Source organism: Sinocyclocheilus rhinocerous, unplaced genomic scaffold, assembly GCF_001515625.1.
Source record: "Sinocyclocheilus rhinocerous isolate Xijiao unplaced genomic scaffold, SAMN03320098_v1.1 scaffold993, whole genome shotgun sequence".
Classification (NCBI taxonomy): domain Eukaryota; kingdom Metazoa; phylum Chordata; class Actinopteri; order Cypriniformes; family Cyprinidae; genus Sinocyclocheilus; species Sinocyclocheilus rhinocerous.
Genome location: NW_015639771.1, coordinates 1,549,574 through 1,570,727, shown reverse-complemented (window position 1 = coordinate 1,570,727; position 21,154 = coordinate 1,549,574). Strand labels below are relative to the sequence as shown.

Here is a 21,154-nt window from a genome sequence, read left to right as displayed (position 1 = left end):
CATGTCAAGCTGACCTGATTTTTTTTTTAGTAATATTTGTTCAATTAAATAATTTTTTTATTTGATATTTCACATATTATTCACAAATCTTGAAGTCCTCAGTGATGTCATTTGTTGGTAAAATGTTTAGAATTTTTTTTTTTTTTTCATTTTCTAACTTCTTTTTTTTTCATATTTTTTGACAGTTTAAATTATTTTTATTTATTTTACAAATGTTATTTGTATAAAGGTTAATGTATTTACTATTTTTTTTTAAATTTCTTTGTTTTTTTAAAATAATTTTTCTGTTAAAATGTTTTAATGTTGTGTGTACCCCAGTGTTCTTCAAAATATCTTACGTGTTCAGTTGAAAAAAAGTCAGTCATGCTGTTTTGGAATGGCATGAGGGTTTGTAAATGATGGTAAAAATGTTCATCTTTGGGTGAACTATCCCTTTAAGACATTCCATAGTTGAATGGCTCTGAACACCATTGGCTTGTGAACCTGAGAGATGAATACACATTGATACTTCATCACCATTATCCTCTCAATGAGTGCTGCAGATGTATTGAATAGATATTGAAGACTATCTTGGTTTTATTGCAAATCATATTTCAGGTGTATAATAGTTTAGGGCTTTTATCTTCAGGAGCTGTATGTCATATTGTTTGTGAGATGTGGTGCCACGAAGGCAGTAATGGAAGCATAATTGGCTATTGAAAACCAAGAAATAATGAGATGAGAAATAACAATGGGAAATGAACCCCTGCATGCATCTTGCCTATCAACAGCTCAAGAAAAATGGTCTTTGGATACTGAAAGGATTTGGGTAGAGGAGACAAGCTAGGTTTGAAGTTATTAAATATGACCTAGATTCTAGAATATGAAGACGAGTGTTACTTTGACTTTACAGTTGAAACATGCTATGCAAGTATGTGCAACTGCAATGATCAGAGAAGCCTGTGATATGTTTTGTGATGAAATTGAACAAAAAGCTTTGTTTTAACTTGTTCCTCTTGACTGAATCCTCCATTTGATATGTACCGTGGGTCTTTCTCTCGCTGAGGCAATCATCAGCTCGCTGAACCGAACGGACGCACCAGTTCTCTTTCCGTCCTGGCCGGGAGACACGGACGTCTTCGGATGACAGTGCTGTGTTTGATGCTTGTCCTGACCGCTCTGACATGTTGATAGGCTTTCTAAAGATAGAAAGCACCCTCATGATAAATGCTCCCAATCGACTGAACTCTGCAGCTGACGGACCTTAAAGCATTTTCATGCATTTTACTGTTCTACTGCTACACTGCAGAGGCTAAAAGACGAGGGCTGCGAGGTGAATAAGTCCAACGAACAAATAAGCACTCTGTGATGCGCGAGAGAACAAATGGGTTTCAGATAATCAACTGAAGATGAAATCAACATCAGTTTCTGCCATTAAGCATTACATCACTTGCTCACCAATGGATCCTCTGCAGTGAATGGGTGCCGTCAGAATGAGAGTCCAAACAGCTGATAAAGTCATCCAAGAAGAAACATCCATCGTTAACTCATTTTTAAACTGTTGATTCTGACCAAAATATGAGTCCATAATCCGTAATAAAAGTCAATCCTCTATTGTCCTCTCACATCACTGACGTATCTGTTTAGACAGTGCTTCTTCTTAGCATATTTCTCTCCTGATTCAGATTTTTCACTGGAGAAAGCAGTATTATGGAGAGAGGACTCCATATTTTTGGCCAGAAGCAACAATTTGAAGTTAAAAACATCTTAATGATGCATTAGTTTATTACAAACACGCAGCTTTTCACTTCAAAAGTTGCTAACTGATGACTGGACTCTCATTCTGACGGCACCCATTCACTGCAGAGGATCCATTGGTGAGCAAGTGATGCAATGCCAAATTTCTCCAAATCTGTTCCAATAAAGAAACAAACTCCTTTAGATGGATGACCTATGGGTGTGTACAATTTCAGCAAATTTAGATTTAGAACTAGTCCTTTTACTAGTCCTTTTCTTCTTTTTTTAGTCATTCCACATATCAGGAAATGCCATTAAAGAAACAGTTCACCCAAAAATGAAAAATATTGACTCATGTCATTCTAAAATCTATTAATCCTGTCATTTCTTTCAATGAAACACAAATGCAGAAAAAAAAAAAAGATTTTCAGTACAAAGATGGGCCATATTAAACATGCACAAGCTCAAGCTCCACAAGGGAAAAAAAAAATAATAATAAAAAAAAAACATACAAGCAATCCATACACCAAAAAAAAAAAAAAAAAGGGTGAACTTTGGGGGAAGCAAATAATTGTTTACATTTATTTCAACTGAGTTTAAGTGAATCAATCATGCATTTCTGTTTCTGCTTACTATGTCTGCACAAGGAATTCCTCTCAGAAACTTGCAAAAAATGTAATGAGATTATTCAGATAAAATTCATGTGAGTGGCTGACCTGTGATCCGAGAGGCAGTCTATTAACTGGTTTACTAAACACGGTAATGATGGACAGCTGGCGAGGGTCAGGGTGCTGCCTCCAAATTTAGATAGAGCAAATAGAAAACAATATAAAAAAAACATGCTCATCAGTGTAAATTTATTTTATTTTTTTTCTGGTCCAAAAACTGGACAATTTAAAAATATTTTCAATGATTTATTTTTATTGAATTTGATTAAACAAAATTATATAAAAAGAAATGATAAAAGGATCTTCTTCTGATTATAAGTATGCAAATATAAAGGCAGCTAAATGTGCAAAATGCCCTCTGGTGGACTATAGTGATAAGGGGCAATAATATGATATAATGATAATAATACAATTTTAATTTTAAATTAAAAAAAAAATGTAAGTCAGCATTTTATATATATATATATATATATGAAATTACCTCAGATTTGATGGTTTGTCATTTCAGGTGAAGACCTCATTAATCAAGATGGCCTTTGGAGTGCATAGTTTCAAACAGTGTTTAGACAAGTGCTGTAATAGTGTTAATTGCTTTTTAGTGTTTAGGTAAAGAAATAAATCAAATAAAATCAGCGGCATATTGAACCTCGGGGTTGTTGTACCTACTTACTAGAAAGTTAGTATTTGAACAGACATTCAGATGTTCAAAGCTAAGATATCAAAACTCAGATATCAACTTTTTTTTGTAAGTGGATAGGAATATATTTAACTGTTGTTAACCATAGTGACTTCACAGGAGTTTTAAAAGCAAGGACCTGTCTGTGTGTGGTGAAGTAGACTGTCATTGAGGTGCTGGGGAGAGACAGGGGAGCTAATTGAGGTCAAAAACATTTCTGCTGGCGACACAGATGGCAGCCGTCTTGGGCCTGTGAGACTCAAACATCATAGCGATTGTGGCCTTGAATTATACTTCTCTAAAAGATTCTACCTCAAGGACTAGCATTTTTAAAATGTCGTTCTGAATTAAATTTTATTTATAAATATTTTATTTAGTAGCTTTCGCAACAAAACACAGAGCATCCATCAGATTGGTCAAAAAAGGGGCTCCACCTTGCAAATATATACATAATATTTTCTAATATTTTCTATCCCTTAACCTTGAACCTAACCCTCACCCAAACGTTTCTGAATTTTTTGATCTTCATTAAGATATTATTTAGCATGTTTATTAAGCTTTTTTCCTTGTGGTGACTGGTTTCCACAATGTAGGTGATTTCAAGTTTAACTATCCTTCTGGGGACATAAAGTCTCCACAATGTTGGGAACTTTTGTTGGATTTAATTAAGTTCTGGGGACAGTAGTAAACACACACAGGTGCACATCTCTCTTTTTGAAAAAGTAGTTTCTTAGATCCTCACCAATGAATGTGTTTTTGTCATTTAACCTTCAGGTGTGCATACATTTGAATCCCAAAATAAATGTGACTTTTACAAGTGGTCTCTGCGTGACAGTGAAGGTTCAGTCACAGGCTCATAGACGTCACTGAACAGATCACAGCGTATTCTCTCCTGCTGTGCGGCTCTCACTGTGCATGACTGCCAAGTGCCATGGAGTTTGAACTGTAACATGAGTTTCCTTTTATTTCACACTCAAATAAACATTTGCAATTTTGAAGTGGACCATCCTTGGGCCATCCTAAATACAGATGTAGTTAGAGTCCTTAATCGGAACAGATTTGGAGAAATTTAGCATTACATTACTCCAATGAAAACTCAGCAGTGAATGGGTGCTGTCAGAATGAGAGTCCAAACATCTGATAAAAACATCACAATAATCCACACAACTCCAGTCCATCAGTTAATGTCTTGTTTAAAGCAAAAAGCTGTGTGTTTGTAAGAAACAAATTCATCATTAAGGCATTTTAAATTTCTGGCCAAAATATCAGTCCATAATCCATACTAACACTTCCTCCAGTGAAAAAGTCTATGCCCTATTTCGTCTCGCATCAAAATCCATCGACATTTGTTTAGAACTGTTTCTGACATTGCTTGATCTTGATCATGTTTCTCCACTGATTCAGACGAGACAACATTTTCACTGGATTAAACAAGATTATGGATAGAAGACTGATATTTTAGCTGGAAGCAATGGTTTTGAAGTTAAAAACATCTTAATGATGGATTTGTTTACAAACACCCAGTTTTTTGCTTCTCAAGACATTACCTGATGGACTGGACACTGGAGTCGTGTGGATTACTTGTGGATTATTGTGATGAATTTATCAGCTGTTTGAAATCTCATTCTGACGGCACCCATTCACTGCAGAGGATCCATTGGTGAGCAAGTGATGTAATGCTAAATTACTTCAAATCTGTTCCGATGAAGAAACAGCCATACTTCTTGGATGGCCAGAAGGTAAGTACATTTTCAGCAAATTTAGATTTTTGGGTGAACTATTCCTTTATTATTATCTTGTTACTATCCTTTCTCTCCAGTGGGCCAGCAGGAGCCGAAAGATGCAGACAGATCCAAAGGTTCCAGTCCCTCTCTGTGACGCACATGATGGGAGTCAAATCAATGAGATGAGGCCGAATCAATGAGATGTCAGTGTTGTCTTATCATTGCCTGTTGCAGCTTGATGATGATCTTACAGCTGCAGGTAGAGGACATTCTGGGTTTTCTGGCTATCACTCATTACTCTCAGAATATATGAATATGTTTTAGCCAAAGTAAAGAGTGTCTGGTGTTCCTTTCTGACTTTTTAAGGATAAATGCAATAGGTTTTAAACAACCTTTGTTAACTATCATTCACATGCCTCTCACACTCTTTGGCTTCCTCACTGCTACAAGTGAGATTGATGGGGTGTACAAACTGGCAAACGCTTAATGGGATTTCTTTATCACTGCAGTGATTCACAAAAAAGGCAGTTTGAGGTTTGAACTTGGCTGATGGAGAGAGCTGCTCTATTGCTCCGTGCACCTGGTCAAGGGGAGATATTCCTGATAAACTGCTGAATGAAAGGTGGTGCGTTGGCTTTGTTCAATGTCCAAGAGAAAAGTGAATTTCCAGAGCTACTCTCAACAGACATGCTATTATGGGGTTTCATACTACATCTGCTTTTGGGTAATTACCAAAAAGCCATTTGTGCTTTGTGTACCCATGACTTACAATGAAATAATTAAGAGGACACTGAACTTGGGCAATAGATTGTAATACAGAAATTAATACTTTTTTATTTTTGCATTTTAATTTTAACCACAGTACATTTTTTAAATTTTTTTATTTAAACTTCATTCACTGTATATGTAGCTTTTTAAACATTCTGTGCATTTTCTGATTTTTCCCCCTGACATTTTCCCCTTTAAAAGTAATAGTTTTAATAGTAAATGTACAGATTTTTCTAACATTACCTTTTTGACCACATGGTTGAAACAGAAGTCCATTATTGGGTATTTTTCACTGATCTTCAACCTTAAAACGTTTAGAATGTTTGGCAAAAAACTTAAAAAAAATAAATGTCAAATGGAATGGTACTGATAGAATTCACTCAGTTATCAGTTTCAAATAAAATGAATTCCAAACTTACTGTATAGGTTCGAACATTCGTGGGAATAGTGCATTTATTAAAAACAATTCTAGTAAATATGATCTTTATTTGGCATTGGAATGACAACTAGCTGTTGTCTGTATAGTAAACCAACTCTTATAATAAGGCAAATATCAAATCACACCGTAACCTCTCCATCACCTCTTTCAATATCTCCAAAATAAGAAAAGGACCCAGAGGGCTACTCGCTGATTTTAGTAGAGCTTACATCACCCACAATCTAATTTGAGTCATTTTGCGTATGGTAAAGCCCCAGATGAGATTCTTTGTCATAGGCAATGACCCCTCCCCATAAACACGCTCAATTCATTTGACTTGACAGAGTCCTGCATAATGTGAAACAATATTCTGCCACAGGATTCATTAGAAAGGACCATAAAAACAGAAATACACCTGCACCACTGAGAGCTCCATATGTACAGCATCACTAATGCAGCGGCGGTTTTCTTAAAAAAAAATAAAAAATTCAGTTGCTATTCAATAATGAAATACTGATGGATGATATGATCAACACACTAAGTTAATGTATACAAAGTATTGAATTGCGTTTGTAAAACTGCAAATGCATAAAAGGCAAATGGGTCAACCAAAGAAATGTCTGGGCTATATTACACCACAAAATCAATCAATCAATCAGTAAATAGATTATTTTGCAGTAACAGTATTTTTATAATTATTTTTAATTATTTTCAACATTATGTTCAACTGTCTTTGCTGTAAAGTAAAATTAAAAATTTCTTTATTTATTTTGAATTTGTGATGATATGATCCAGACATTTCTTGATGTTTTCTGTGAGATTCACCCAAATTGCTAATCATGGCTCAACTAGTAATCTATATATACACCATTAGAACGTGTTTACACTTGGCAGGTTTGGTTTGATTAAAACCAACTGCTGTTCATTTGAATAAGTGTGAACACTGCCATCCTTGTTGTGCACCAAACAAGTGAACTGAGAACCCATGAAAAGATTAATCTTGGTTCGTTTCCAAACTCTGGTGCGGTTTGACTGAAATATGAACACAGCTCATAAAAGCTGTCCAATAAGGTTGTGACTGTATCCTTATGCCTTTTGCTTTGTATCTTTGGTTACAAAAATGACTAAATGTATTATTTACTTTTTGATCCAGACCAAGAGAACTGAACTACAAATGTAAAACACCCTTAAAAATAGAGCTTCCAAAAGGCTATTTTTCACAGCAATGTCATAGAAGAGCCATTATATATATATATATATATATATATATACACGCACACACACACACATACATACATACATACATATATAGTAACACATTAGGGACTAATTTTCACTATTAACTAGTTGCTTATTAGCATGCATATTGCAAGCATATTGCCTGTTTATTAGTTTATTAGCACATAATGCCTTATTCTGCATTACAATATTTTAGATCTTTTACAACTATCCTCCTAACTATTAATAATCAGCAAATTGGGAATTTATTGAGGCACAAGTAATAGTTAATAGTTAGTTAATAGTGAGAATTGGTCCCCAAACTAAAGTGTGACCATATACAGTACATATATATATAGCCTATATCTTAGTGATCTCCCTGACATTGACGTCTCTTTTGTTTTTTTTTAGGTTATAATTTGACCAGACAAAATAATGGGGAGAAAAAACTTTAGAGAAGACAAAGCTGAGAAATGAAAACCAACATCATTCTGAGCGAGAGAAGATGGTTGCTCACCTCCGATTTTCCGGAAACCCATTTCCAATCTACTAATCCTGCACTCGCACAGTATGAGTCATCTAATACACGGAGCAGCGCAGCTCCAACTGCATTCTCTACAGGGCAAGAAGGGCAGGAGACCGCATTTAATTTTGAATTTCTTGCTGAAAAACTGCTGATGTATATTTCCACCTCCTTACCCCTGCTTTCACCTTCTCAGGTTTGATTCATACTTCCTGTGATTTCAGGCTAAGTTTTTGCATGCTAAAAAAGGTACAAAGGTAATTATATTTATGTCAATAGCCCAAACAGTCACATTTACAAACAGTCATTAAAGTGTGAAAAGTAATTAAACACTAATTTGAGAGCATTTGCGGCGAGTGCTCTTGTTGTCAGATGTTCTGCTTTAGATCATCTCCTCTCTGTAATGTTGTGGACAGGACCATTCATAAGACAGCACTCTCTAAGCTTGGGAACAGTTAATTGATTACCCATTGCCACCTACCCCCTCTGAGCCCTCTCTGTAGAGATAAGTGTCGTCCCTGAAATCGAACCCTCTGCCTGCCATGCTTCCGTCTGATTAGCTGCCGGAACAATGATCTTAATCGTGTCATCTTAACGAACCCCCACGATAAGCCGCCTTGGGGCCAGTAATCCAAAAGTCCTTCGCCTACACGCAATACTGTCCCTTATCGCCCTTCATAATAAAGATGAATTAAGTTGAGGAAAAGACAACATAAAGTTCCCATTGCGGGTGTTTACGCATGTTCGTTAGTGACAGTTGATGGTTTATCTAATCAAGATATTAGGAGTCAAATCATCATGACTGAGCAGCACTTAATGTGTGGAAAAACAATGTTAGAAAAAAACAAGTTGAGTAATGTTGAGTGAATAGCTAGCTTGCAGTGCACAAATAGAAACAATATTTTTATGTGTTTGCAATACGGCTAAAAGGGCCTCTATTATATGAATGTGAATTGTATTCTGTGGAGAGCTACAGTTAGAGAAGAACCTTGCTAGATAAGTTAATCTTCTATTAGCTATTAGAGAATAGATAGCACATCTGGTTTAATGACACAAAGGGTTTGAAGGTTACTGTAACTCTATTACCTCCATGGAGGTTTGTTACCACCACATATATATGTTTCTGACCTTTACGATTGGGTTTGCCTAATCTTATACAACAAACAAATATTTACCCATATTAATGCAGTGGAAAGGAGCTCATTAATACTGGTCTGAAGTGAATGTGAATCTTCAGGTCTGAAGTAGGCGAAAGCATAACAGTGGGGTGGAGGCGGCCCGTGTGGCGGGATTCAAAGCAGATGCCCTTTCCCCTGGAAGGCCCCTCCTCTTGTAGCCACACAGATCACAGGAGTTCCCTCTCAGGCCCCATCAGACCCCTCACGCTCTAACATTTACACTAAATTACCAAGCTTCAAAGTGCACTGTATGTACCCAGACTGAAATGATTAAGTCATAGATCCTGAAAAAAACACGAGGATTCAATTTCACTGTGGAATTTTGCTTACATTGTTATTAATGGATTTGTTCGGTAAGCTGATCTAAATCTAATTTAGACTTTAATAGGGTCTTTTCCAATAATTGCATAATTGCGGCAACTCCAAATAAATGATACAATCAGCAAACGTCAAATTGTATTTACATTTCTGCCCTTATTACCATAGACAGCTATATTAATTTTGTTTGGTTTTTCTCTATATTGTGATTCTTTGTTCTTGAGCAGACATGTTTCCACTGCAACGCTGATGCATGAACATGCAAGTACAACTTTTTTTCCCCCCTGAAGAACAAATTAAACTTTCACTAAAGTACAGGCATTCCTTCATCTGCAATTATTGTACCTATTTTCAACCTTTATGAATAGGGTGGACCATGACATTTCAGTTACAGACGACTTACTCATGTAAGTGCAGTGGGTGTGTTTTTCTACAAGAAGTGACTCAGCTTCAAGCAAACTTAAGTTACAAGTCTTGATCAAACTTTTTCTTTGGAACTTTTTGACAGTATAATAATTCTGCTTGCTTTTCAGGTGAAATACAAGATACTTTTAATATAAGAGAATCATAATTTTAAAAATGAAAGCAAATTTATCACATTTACCATTGTATCCCTTTGGTCACATGAAAGTACATTTGGGTGGTTTTATTTGAGAATTCAGCATCATCTAGTGGGACATAACAGTATTACACAACCACATCATTAGCTCAAATACATATAACTTTAAGTTTTACATTATCGAAAAGCCTCATCTTTTGGTATCTGACATACAAATACCTAATCTCTATGCAATAATTTTCCTTAAATGCAAAAAACTGATTGGACGGTCCATCTAAACAGCGCTGAAAAAAAACGCCATCACCGTCAGCACCACGTGAACAATAAATTACACCTGAATACAAACTCTTCACGTTAATTGTGTATTTTTTTTTAGTAACGCCCGCTTAGATATTGTGTTCTCTTAAAGGGGTCATATGATGCTGCTAAAAAGGACATTATTTTGTGTATTTGGTGTAATGAAATGTGTTTATGCGGTTTAAAGTTAAAAAAACACATTATTTTCCACATACTGTACATTATTGTTTCTCCTCTATGCCCCGCCTTTTTGAAACGCGTCGATTTTTACAAAGCTCATCGGTCTGATATTGAGTGTGGGGTAGAAATCTGAGGGTCTTTGCTGGCCACCTCCCCCTTTATTTTCTCTTATTGTATTGTACTTGTTTTATAAGTTGCTGGTAAAGACGTGTGATGTATTGAGACCTGGTGTGAAGTGTTGTATGTGTTTTTATCAATTGTATGTTAATAAAGTGACTTTTGTTTATACCTATTATTATTATTATGCTCACCCTGCCTTTGGCAACGAACCTGTGTCCCTTTGTTTAGGGCTGTTATGTCCTGGTGTATTCCGGGTGGCGTAGTCGACTATAGGATTTCTCTTATTATTGGTAATTTTCTAAGCACCTGACCACTTACTGCCACATTCTGTTACTCTTTCTCTTGCTATTCTTAAAAGCATTGATAGTTCTAATTTTGTTGTACAATAGCCTACTGTTAACTGAAAGCTCAAATAAAGCATTAAAAAAAGGAAAAAATACACCTGAATAATGACGCTGACGAAATGAGTTATAGGCTACAAACAAACAAACAAATAAAGTAACGTTATATACGGTATTCCTATTTGTTTGGGATGTGTGGTTCAGTGTGCTAAATACGACCAGCAGGTGTCGCACAGCATGAACAAATAAAACTAGACCGTTAAACGGGTTTGAAGAAAATTAAATTCGCAGAATGTAAATTGCTGCATTTATTTGTGCTACCAGTAAAGCTGTACATCTTATGTTGACAGTATTTAACCTCCTTAAATTAAGTAATATTGAAGAACCTTCTCCTTTTCCAAAGCTGAGTTTATGTGAGCATTCGGAGCATCCAGCTTTATATGGATAGGACATAATGTCTGTAAACGATGAAAAAGGTGGACTTAAATGGGAAAACTACCGAAATACATCTGACCTCACCACAATGGCATGAACTTCCAAACACAATCAGCTCTTCCTCATCGGAGGTTGAAAGGCTTTTCCAGGAGATCAGCTGATCGTAAATGGATAGTTTCAGTTCTGACTCGAGAAATATAACGTTACATGTAATTTAAAAAAAAGCTTATAGTACGACTACTACTGCTATAATAATAATAATAATAATAATTATTATTATTATTATTATATGACTGGTGATTTTTTTGGTGATTAATAATAATAATAATAATAATAATAATACATGGGTGAATATGTTTTATTTGTGTTATTATTTTTAAGGACTTTTACTTTGAAATGTAAACTTCCCCTGGGCGTCATAGATCACCGTTAACATCACTGGCTTCACGCTGCTCAGTCCTGAAATAAAGCGGCTGCTTATTACGACCGTAAGGTCCATGCTGGAGTCCTTAAATCATTCCTATCTTTATTTTCCTGGATTCGCTAATTCTGTAGAAGACTGGTGTCTTGTCTCCGTCATATTGGAAATTAATCCTGAAGATTTACCGAGCTGGATGGGAATGTAGAGCAGCACCATTGTTTTAATCAGCTCGTGAAGTTGGACCCAGCCTGAAAAGAAATCAAAATTCAACAAACTCGCATCAGAAGCTGTGGGATCTCCTACCATTTCAACGATTCGAGATCAGATTTCGGAAATAACTGCCACATTAGGATTTTTTAATTTTATGGGGTTTTTTCTCAGTCGTTGACGTTTACATTTATGGTCTTTCTGTCTAAAACCGGTTTGTTTGGCATTTTGTGCATGTTAAAGTGCTGCATTGACAGATCAGCATTTGATCGCCTAATATTAGTCTAATAATCCTGTGCATTGCTAACATTGTCTTATTTGTTTGATATATTTTTGGATAAACACTATACAGATTTGCCTGTATTGCACTTTACCCAGATAGATACGATTAAATCACCATTTAAATAGGTCTGCAGTGTTTCCCTGGATTAAAACACCTGCAGGGATATATTATTTATTTGTTTTTTGTTTTTAAATGCAAAACCTCCTTTAAGCAAAATGTGGTTGTTAGACTGTCACAGCCAGGCATGAATTATTTAAACCCTGCTTATTAGTTATTCAGTTTCCTGCTGGACAAAAGTCTTGACATTTGCAGTTTGACCCAGTTGTGAGTGTGACAGGAATCCAGGAGGGAGCTGGCTTTGCTTTCGACTCTTGTTTTTGATCCAACGAAATCTCCAGCTGTCAAGACATTCCACTAAACGTTTCTTTTACATTATTAAAAGCGACAATGTCTTAACTGTGCCGTTCAAAACGGAGAAAATCAACCCAGTAAGGACGATGCTGGCCATTGTTGGACACGACACGCTTCACATATCACACATTATTCGGGACTCCTGTGACGGGCATATCTAGATGAGTTTTATTTTATGAACTCGAGGCTGTCAGGAAGCATTTCGATCGTTTTATAACACGTCTTCTCGTGGATATATCGACATACATCATGGGCGACGCTAATTTGAACGACTCCAACGTGAAGGTGGCGCTTCGGGTCCGGCCCATGAACCGGAGAGGTGAGTCGAGTTTCAGTTCTGTCACTTGATATCACAGGTCACAAGCAGGCTGTATTTCAAGACCCAGTGTAGTTCTTTCCAGGACGTTTGAATCGTCCCCGTGATCCCCAAAAAGCTGTCTATCTAGTCAGCACACTATGTTTTGTGACACGGCCTTTTAATCTTGTGATCAGTAGAGTTTGAAGAAACAAACATGGAGTTTGAGAAAGTTCTGAGAAAGTCCTGATCAGGCCATGCTGGATTATCTATATGCATGTATGTGTATGCCAGTAATGATGTGTGTTGGGTCACATGACCCAAATGTGGGCTATCTATCTATCTATCTATCTAGAATCAGAAAGAGCTTTATTGCCAAGTAATTTTACACACACAAGGAATTTGTCTTTGTGAAAAACTATCTATCTATCTATCTAAACTTTATTATAGGTCAGATGACATGTAAACTTTTTTATTTTACATAAAGGATATTCAGTTAAGTTAATATAGTGTATATGTATACATGTAATCAATCATATAACATTTATAGAAGGATTGGTTGAGATCAATTATAACATGTTATACTGCTTGAAGTTGTCAACTACCCGTTTCCAGGTTTTCTGTGGCCATAGAAACTCTGTTTATATGATACATGCAACATCTTTTTCTCTTTCCATCCATCTATCTGTCTATAGGACTACTACCATTTCAACAATTCGAGATCAGATTTCGGAAATAACTGCCACATTAGGATTTTTTTATTTTATGGTTTTTTTTCTCTGTCGTTGACGTTTACATTTATGGTCTTTCTGTCTAAAACCGGTTTGTTTGGCATTTTGTGCATGTTAAAGTGCTGCATTGACAGATCAGCATTTGATCGCCTAATATTAGTCTAATAATCCTGTGCATTGCTAACATTGTCTTATTTGTTTGATATATTTTTGGATAAACACTATACAGATTTGCCTGTATTGCACTTTACCCAGATAGATACGATTAAATCACCATTTAAATAGGTCTGCAGTGTTTCCCTGGATTAAAACACCTGCAGGGATATATTATTTAATTGTTTTTTGTTTTTAAATGCAAAACCTCCTTTAAGCAAAATGTGGTTGTTAGACTGTCACAGCCAGGCATGAATTATTTAAACCCTGCTTATTAGTTATTCAGTTTCCTGCTGGACAAAAGTCTTGACATTTGCAGTTTGACCCAGTTGTGAGTGTGACAGGAATCCAGGAGGGAGCTGGCTTTGCTTTCGACTCTTGTTTTTGATCCAACGAAATCTCCAGCTGTCAAGACATTCCACTAAACGTTTCTTTTACATTATTAAAAGCGACAATGTCTTAACTGTGCCGTTCAAAACGGAGAAAATCAACCCAGTAAGGACGATGCTGGCCATTGTTGGACACGACACGCTTCACATATCACACATTATTCGGGACTCCTGTGACGGGCATATCTAGATGAGTTTTATTTTATGAACTCGAGGCTGTCAGGAAGCATTTCGATCGTTTTATAACACGTCTTCTCGTGGATATATCGACATACATCATGGGCGACGCTAATTTGAACGACTCCAACGTGAAGGTGGCGCTTCGGGTCCGGCCCATGAACCGGAGAGGTGAGTCGAGTTTCAGTTCTGTCACTTGATATCACAGGTCACAAGCAGGCTGTATTTCAAGACCCAGTGTAGTTCTTTCCAGGACGTTTGAATCGTCCCCGTGATCCCCAAAAAGCTGTCTATCTAGTCAGCACACTATGTTTTGTGACACGGCCTTTTAATCTTGTGATCAGTAGAGTTTGAAGAAACAAACATGGAGTTTGAGAAAGTTCTGAGAAAGTCCTGATCAGGCCATGCTGGATTATCTATATGCATGTATGTGTATGCCAGTAATGATGTGTGTTGGGTCACATGACCCAAATGTGGGCTATCTATCTATCTATCTATCTAGAATCAGAAAGAGCTTTATTGCCAAGTAATTTTACACACACAAGGAATTTGTTATGCCAGTAATGATGTGTGTTGGGTCACATGACCCAAATGTGGGCTATCTATCTATCTATCTATCTATCTATCTAGAATCAGAAAGAGCTTTATTGCCAAGTAATTTTACACACACAAGGAATTTGTCTTGGTGAAAAACTATCTATCTATCTATTTAAACTTTATTATAGGTCAGATGACATGTAAACTTTTTTATTTTACATAAAGGATATTCAGTTAAGTTAATATAGTGTATATGTATACATGTAATCAATCATATAACATTTATAGAAGGATTGGTTGAGATCAATTATAACATGTTATACTGCTTGAAGTTGTCAACTACCCGTTTCCAGGTTTTCTGTGGCCATAGAAACTCTGTTTATATGATACATGCAACATCTTTTTCTCTTTCCATCCATCTATCTGTCTATAGGACACCTCATCAATGTCATGCATACTGTTAAATTCTTTTCACCTTTTCTTCTTCTCCAAGATGATTTGCATGATTACTTGCATGTCATTCACATGAACGCATGACATTAAAGCACATCTTGCTGTGGATGAACGTGTGTCTTGGTAAAGCCACGGAAGAGTGAAATATTTGCTACATTGTAGTGACGCGGTCACGTGTCCGACTGGAGCGTAACATTTGGTCACAAGACTCAAGCACTGATCGTGTGCTGACAACCTGTGTGAGCTTTCAGAGTCACATATCCTTTTAAACACTTCCCAGTCTCCATTTGCAATGCTGGAATTGTGACCTTCATTATTGTATTATTCCAATTCTAAAGATTTTTCAGATGTTATTTCATACGACAGAGAACTTGTATTTGAAAGTCTCTAAATTACACTTAACTTTCTGTTTTACTTGCGCTGTCTCTCTCTCTGTTTTGGACAAAGGCAGGAAGGGAGTCTGAATGGACTATTTGCCAGCGTTGCATAACCGAACATGTTTCCATGGCCAAATAAGTTTGGGTCCTTCTGAGAAAATGTTCATATTAAATCCTAACACTATGTAAAGATAATTTCTCAAAACCATTTCGGTGGATAAAGGGATATAGGGGTTTAATAGTTAATGATTTCCCGGTTCACCACATCAGTTGAGTACACCAATTGCCTCATTCACTTCTCGTATGGCCTGAAGAATGCAGTTACAGTTTCATGTAACTAACTGAACCGTGCATTATTAATAGTTTTACTTCCATTAACTTATGCAAATAATTATAGAAATGAGCTGCAGGGCATTGTCACTGCTTTTTGTTCACTGTAGATAAATAGTCGCTTGGTTTTTGTGTTATTGTGTTCAGGATTCTGTCAGTCTTTCCAGTTCGTCACTGTTGCCAAGATAACATGTGCTTATCGCTCTCACCTGAGTGACATAATGCAGGAAATTCAGATTTTTGGACTGGCTAGCTGTGGTAAATCCAGATGGGTCTCCTCCTTGGACCTTGGCCCACCAGTGCTGGGAGGTTTCCTGCTCTAACAGGAAGTTGTTACAGCTAGTGTGGCATCAGAGTGCATCTTTTCCAAGGATTTCTGAGTCAGCTGCAGATGCTTTCCACTTCCCTGTTGTTGTCAGTATACAGAGTTTGGTGGTTTCAGATAGGGATGCACCGAAATGAACATTCTTGGCCGAAGCCAAAACCAGAACAAAATTAAACACTGAGCCGAATACCGAACACGGTTTTTCAAGTTTTTTTCCCCCATGTATTTTGCCCAATTTTTTTTCACCATTGCATAAATTAAAAAGCCAAAATGTGCTTTTTACTGTTTTGTCTTGCTTTTCAAAGAAAAAAAATAAATTACAAAACAACAATTTAAAAATATTTAACACTGAACATTTTTAACATTCTAGCAGACACTATACCAACAAAGCACAATTTAACTTAAAATTAATAAGTTAGTAAAATAAAAATTTTTGGCCATCAAGACCCCCTTCTTGAATCAGGCATGTATTATTATTACGCTGTCGGTGCTTGTAATGATTTTTGCGTCTTTCTCCGACAGTTTAAATGCTTCCACACTGCTGACGTGTGTGCTGCATAATAAAGAGTGCGCGCCATATCATTGTTCGGTACAATTTATTCGATCTTTTCGCTTATTCGGCCGAACACCGAAATAGCTTTTTTTGCTATTATTCGGCTATTTTCGGCCGAATAATTTCGGTTGCCGAACATTCGGTGCATCCCTAGTTTCAGACATGCCGTCGGATTGGGTGTGTTAGTATTAGGCCGCTCCTTTTGTTTGTCAGCAGTCAGCAGTGCATCATAAACTTTCAGCTGACCGAACTGCAAAACTTTATTTGTAGTCCATTTATTGGACCCGGAAGCTGCTTTAGCAACTGGCTGCTGCCGACATAGTGTTTGAAGGAATGCTGTTGCAGGTTCTTCCGCTGTTGCTGTCAGAGTGAAGGCTCTGACCAAGCTGAGACCCGAGCCAATCTCAGGGTCCAACAGTAAGGATGGTCCAATGGCATTTGGCCTGTGTGAGAGTGTTTCGTGCCAGTTCATGGAAGTGTCACTTAAACTATACAGCTGGTGCTGTGTTGTCACAGGATCTTGTGCTCATTGACCATGGTTTTGGTCTTACAACCAAAACGAAATGTTTTCTGTGAGTTAAAAAAGGACTAAAAAAACTTTAATTATTTTCATGTATTTGTGCATGTAAATAGTTTTGTTTTATTTATTTATTTATTCAATTAATTAATTTATTTATTTAATTGTGTTTGCCAGCTATTCAATTTGGTCCAATTTTTTCCTAAATTTAATCAAATTATTCCACTTTTTTAAAACCGAATAATGCAATGCAAAAACAAGACAGTGTATGCCACATTTTAACCTGGTCAGTTTTGCAAAATACAGATCATGCATTATCCCACTACATGGCTACTTTCCAAATCAACACATAATTGGACATAAAATATTGATATTTACTTTAAATTATTTTAGCATGTGAGAACTGTATCATCTCATGACCTGCTGATGGGTTTGTTGCACTTTCACACTGAAATAATTTAATGAAATTTTGGTGAAATCCGAATTTGTTGCTTGGCTGGCAAAATCATTGATTAAAAGGGCTATAAATAAGATTCACATATGGCATCTAGCATGAGTAGAATCATCGGTTTATTTTCACAGATTTTTTTGCTAATGTAGTTAACAGCCTGTCAAGGGATTGTCCTGAAATGGCTTTACACATGAGTCTGTAAAACTGGTTTTGTATAGTGGTGGGTGATTTCAAGAAAACTCTCTGTCAGAATGCTCGTTTAATTTCCGTCCTCGAGCATCTTCTCCTGCTGTGAAATAAACCCTTGATTTCAGTCTTTTCTGAACTCAGTAGGTCATACGATTGTCTTGTTAGAGTCATCTAAGTGACAGAGATGGGACAAATGTATTTAGAGTGGAAGTTACATAGGATATATGCTTCATCTGATCAGTTTAGTGGCTTTGGATACTTTTTAATATTCCAACAACCTGTTTCTTTTCTTGTGACACAGCACAAAAATAAATAAATTGAAAACTCATATAGATCTTTAACCTGCCTCCATTTGTTTTTTTTTCTTCCCCCCAACAGAAAAGGACCTGAACACAAAATGTGTTGTGGAAATGGAGGGGAATCAAACACATCTGTACCCGGCAAACCTGGGGAAAGATTCCAGGTAAGTTGAATTGGAAAATCTGACATACAGTATAGTTCAAAAGCTTGGGCTTAGCAAGGTATTTTATTATTTATACAGAAATTTATACTTTTATCCAGCAAGGATGCATTAAATTGATCAGAGGTGACAGTAAAGACAAAAATTCTATGTCAAATAAATGCTTTTTCTTTCTAATCATCAAAGAGTCCTGAATAATGTATCACGGTTTCCACAAAAATATTAAGCCACAACTCTTTTCAACATTGATAATAATAAGAAATGTTTATGAGCACAAAATCAGAATATTCAGAATCAGAATGTTTTCTGTATCACTGAAGACTGGAATAATGGCTGCTGAAAATCAGCTTTGCCATCACAGGAATAAATTGCTTAATCAAATAAAAATATGAAAATAGAAAACCTAATGCAATAATATTTCACAATATTACTATTTTTACCCTCACCAAATAAATGCAATTCTTTCAAAAACTAAAAATCGTACTGACACCAAACTGCATGGTAGTGTAGATTTACTAACATTGTGATTTGTTTCGGAGTAGCATAGTACTAGTATGAAGAATGCACAATGACCTACTACATTTGCATACTGCAGTGGTTACTGTATCACACAATGCTTTTCACTCAATTTGGCCTTCCTTTTCCAGAGTAATGAAGCAGAAGTAATATCTGCTGCTGTTTATAACATCCTTTTCTTGACTCTTTATTTTATCGGATTGAGTTTAAGAATGCAAAAAATTGGATTAAAAGATGAAGAATTAAGGCATTTGAGGAATTAAACATCCATGTTTTATTACTCCTTTAAAAATAATACTGTTTAAAATGTTATGAAGACATAATACTTATTTCTTCACAAACTTCTTTTTAAATAGTAATATTCATTGTATATCAAGAAGCATGTAGTATGCTGTACACAAGTATTCCATTCCAACCAAGAGCAGCATTTGTTTCTCTTCCTCTCTCAATCAGATATTACATGTTTTGGACCCTTTGTAAGCTAGCTGAGAGCAGGGTCTTTGAGAGCGCGTGTATCATTGTCGGTTTCGGTCGGTCGGCTCGTACGATGGGGGCTGAGGGAAAAAGGAATGTGTACGTGCAGTTCTCTTTAACGCAGCCTGCTGTTCGCGCCGTCCTGCCGTGTGTCGGGACATAACTCTCCTCCATCTGACTTCCTCTCTTTTTCTCTGCCCTCTGTTGTCACGGAAACGCAGAAGGAGGGTTAACCCTAGGTCATCCATAGCTGAGGAGCTCTTGTGTCTGGAAAAAGGGGAAAATACAAGCTAGCTTTAGCATCTGTCGGCCATAAACATTTCCTCTGACTTTTATGGCGGGTAAACAAGAGAGCGTGATTATTTTTTTCCCTCTGCTTTTCTCTTGTCGTGCAGTGCAAACAAAGACAGAGGTTGAACAGGTTTTAAACTTGGAAGTGAATGGTCGAGCTGCCTGCTGCCTTCGCACAACAGACAGTTTAATTGCGGTGCTGAGTTCATGTGTCGTGCCGCGCTGAATCGCCGGCCCTGTTAATGGCCCCTGCTATGCAGATGCCTCAAATGGCAAGGTTCACATGATCAAAATAACCTTGCTTATGCAGATTATTGCTGGCATTTCATATTAATTATGATTTGTCAGGTGCTACAATGCATTCCAGACCATGCTTTTATGATGCCTACACAGGCCGTGTTTATATGTCAGTGTATATTCGTCTTTCAATCCTTTGTGTGCTTGTACTGCTCTCAGCATGTCTGATGGCATCACCTACTCAGGCTGAATGAATCTTAGTGCCTGTCCATTTGCTTTAATGAAAGAAAATGACATTTGAAAGGTTTTATGTTTGCAACCAGCTCCCGGGGGTGTTTTGGATGGATTGAGCATTGAACACACCCAGGCTTGAGCAATAAGCATCTTGTTCTAAACCAGAAGCTTGTATATGCCTGACAAATCATTGTATTTATGACTATAGATAGATAGAAATATCGTAGTTTTAGAAAAGTCCCTTTCAGGTACTGTATCATTTTTAGAAATTAATAATTGCTTGTCACTCCCTACTGTTTCAGTATTATTAACAGTATTTCGCAGCTGTGCCCTTTAATGTAAGGCGTGTGTTCGATTTTTATCTCTGTTCTCACAGATTATGTTCTTTTGTTAATTTAAGGAGTTGCTAACACATCAAGACTACGACCATCCTACCTAAACACAGGAAAGAGCACTGGAGAGACAGGGCGTGTTTGGCAGGCAGGAAATCAGTGAGACATGCACTAGTCAGAATGAGTTCAGGTGTGTTGAGGACTCTGCACTGTTTCTAAGAGGAATCACTACTCTGTGTATCACTGTTCCTTTACATGGAGCTCTATTAGTGATTGCAGTGATGCACAGATGCCTTAAGCACTAGTCACATTCTTATATTTGTGTGGAAACATCTTCAAAAGCAGGTTCAGATACCTTCGATATCTTAAAGGGGTCATATGATGTTGCTAAAAAGAACATTATATTGTGTATTTGGTGTAATGAAATGTGTTTATGCGGTTTAAGGTTAAAAAAACATTATTTTCCACATACTGTACATTATTGTTTCTCCTCTATGCCCCGCCTTTCTGAAACACGTTGATTTTTACGAATACTGAATACCTCAAGCGTGTGACGGAAATTTTACGCCCTTACCATATTGTGATGCCTTGTCCGGAGTGATGAGACAAACATTAAAAGCCACTTTAAACGAGGCATTTGTTGCATCCAGTGGGGACATAATTACGGATTAT

At 36.7% G+C, this 21,154-nt stretch overlaps 1 protein-coding gene across 4 annotated transcripts in view; it reads left to right on the top strand.

Moving 5' to 3' along the window:
- The first annotated feature begins 11,583 nt into the window (after positions 1–11,583).
- LOC107751739 (kinesin-like protein KIF13B) overlaps positions 11,584–21,154 on the top strand; it is a 46,415-nt gene continuing 36,844 nt past the window's right edge. For 3 of the 4 annotated variants that reach the window (XM_016567498.1, XM_016567500.1, XM_016567496.1), the window contains exons 1-2: positions 13,493–14,377; positions 18,317–18,401. In XM_016567498.1, the coding sequence (XP_016422984.1) occupies positions 14,308–14,377; positions 18,317–18,401 (155 nt within the window). In that variant the 5' untranslated portion in view covers positions 13,493–14,307. Of the gene's footprint in view, positions 12,781–13,492; positions 14,378–18,316; positions 18,402–21,154 lie in introns of those variants that run through there. The other variant, XM_016567497.1, reaches the window with a different exon arrangement.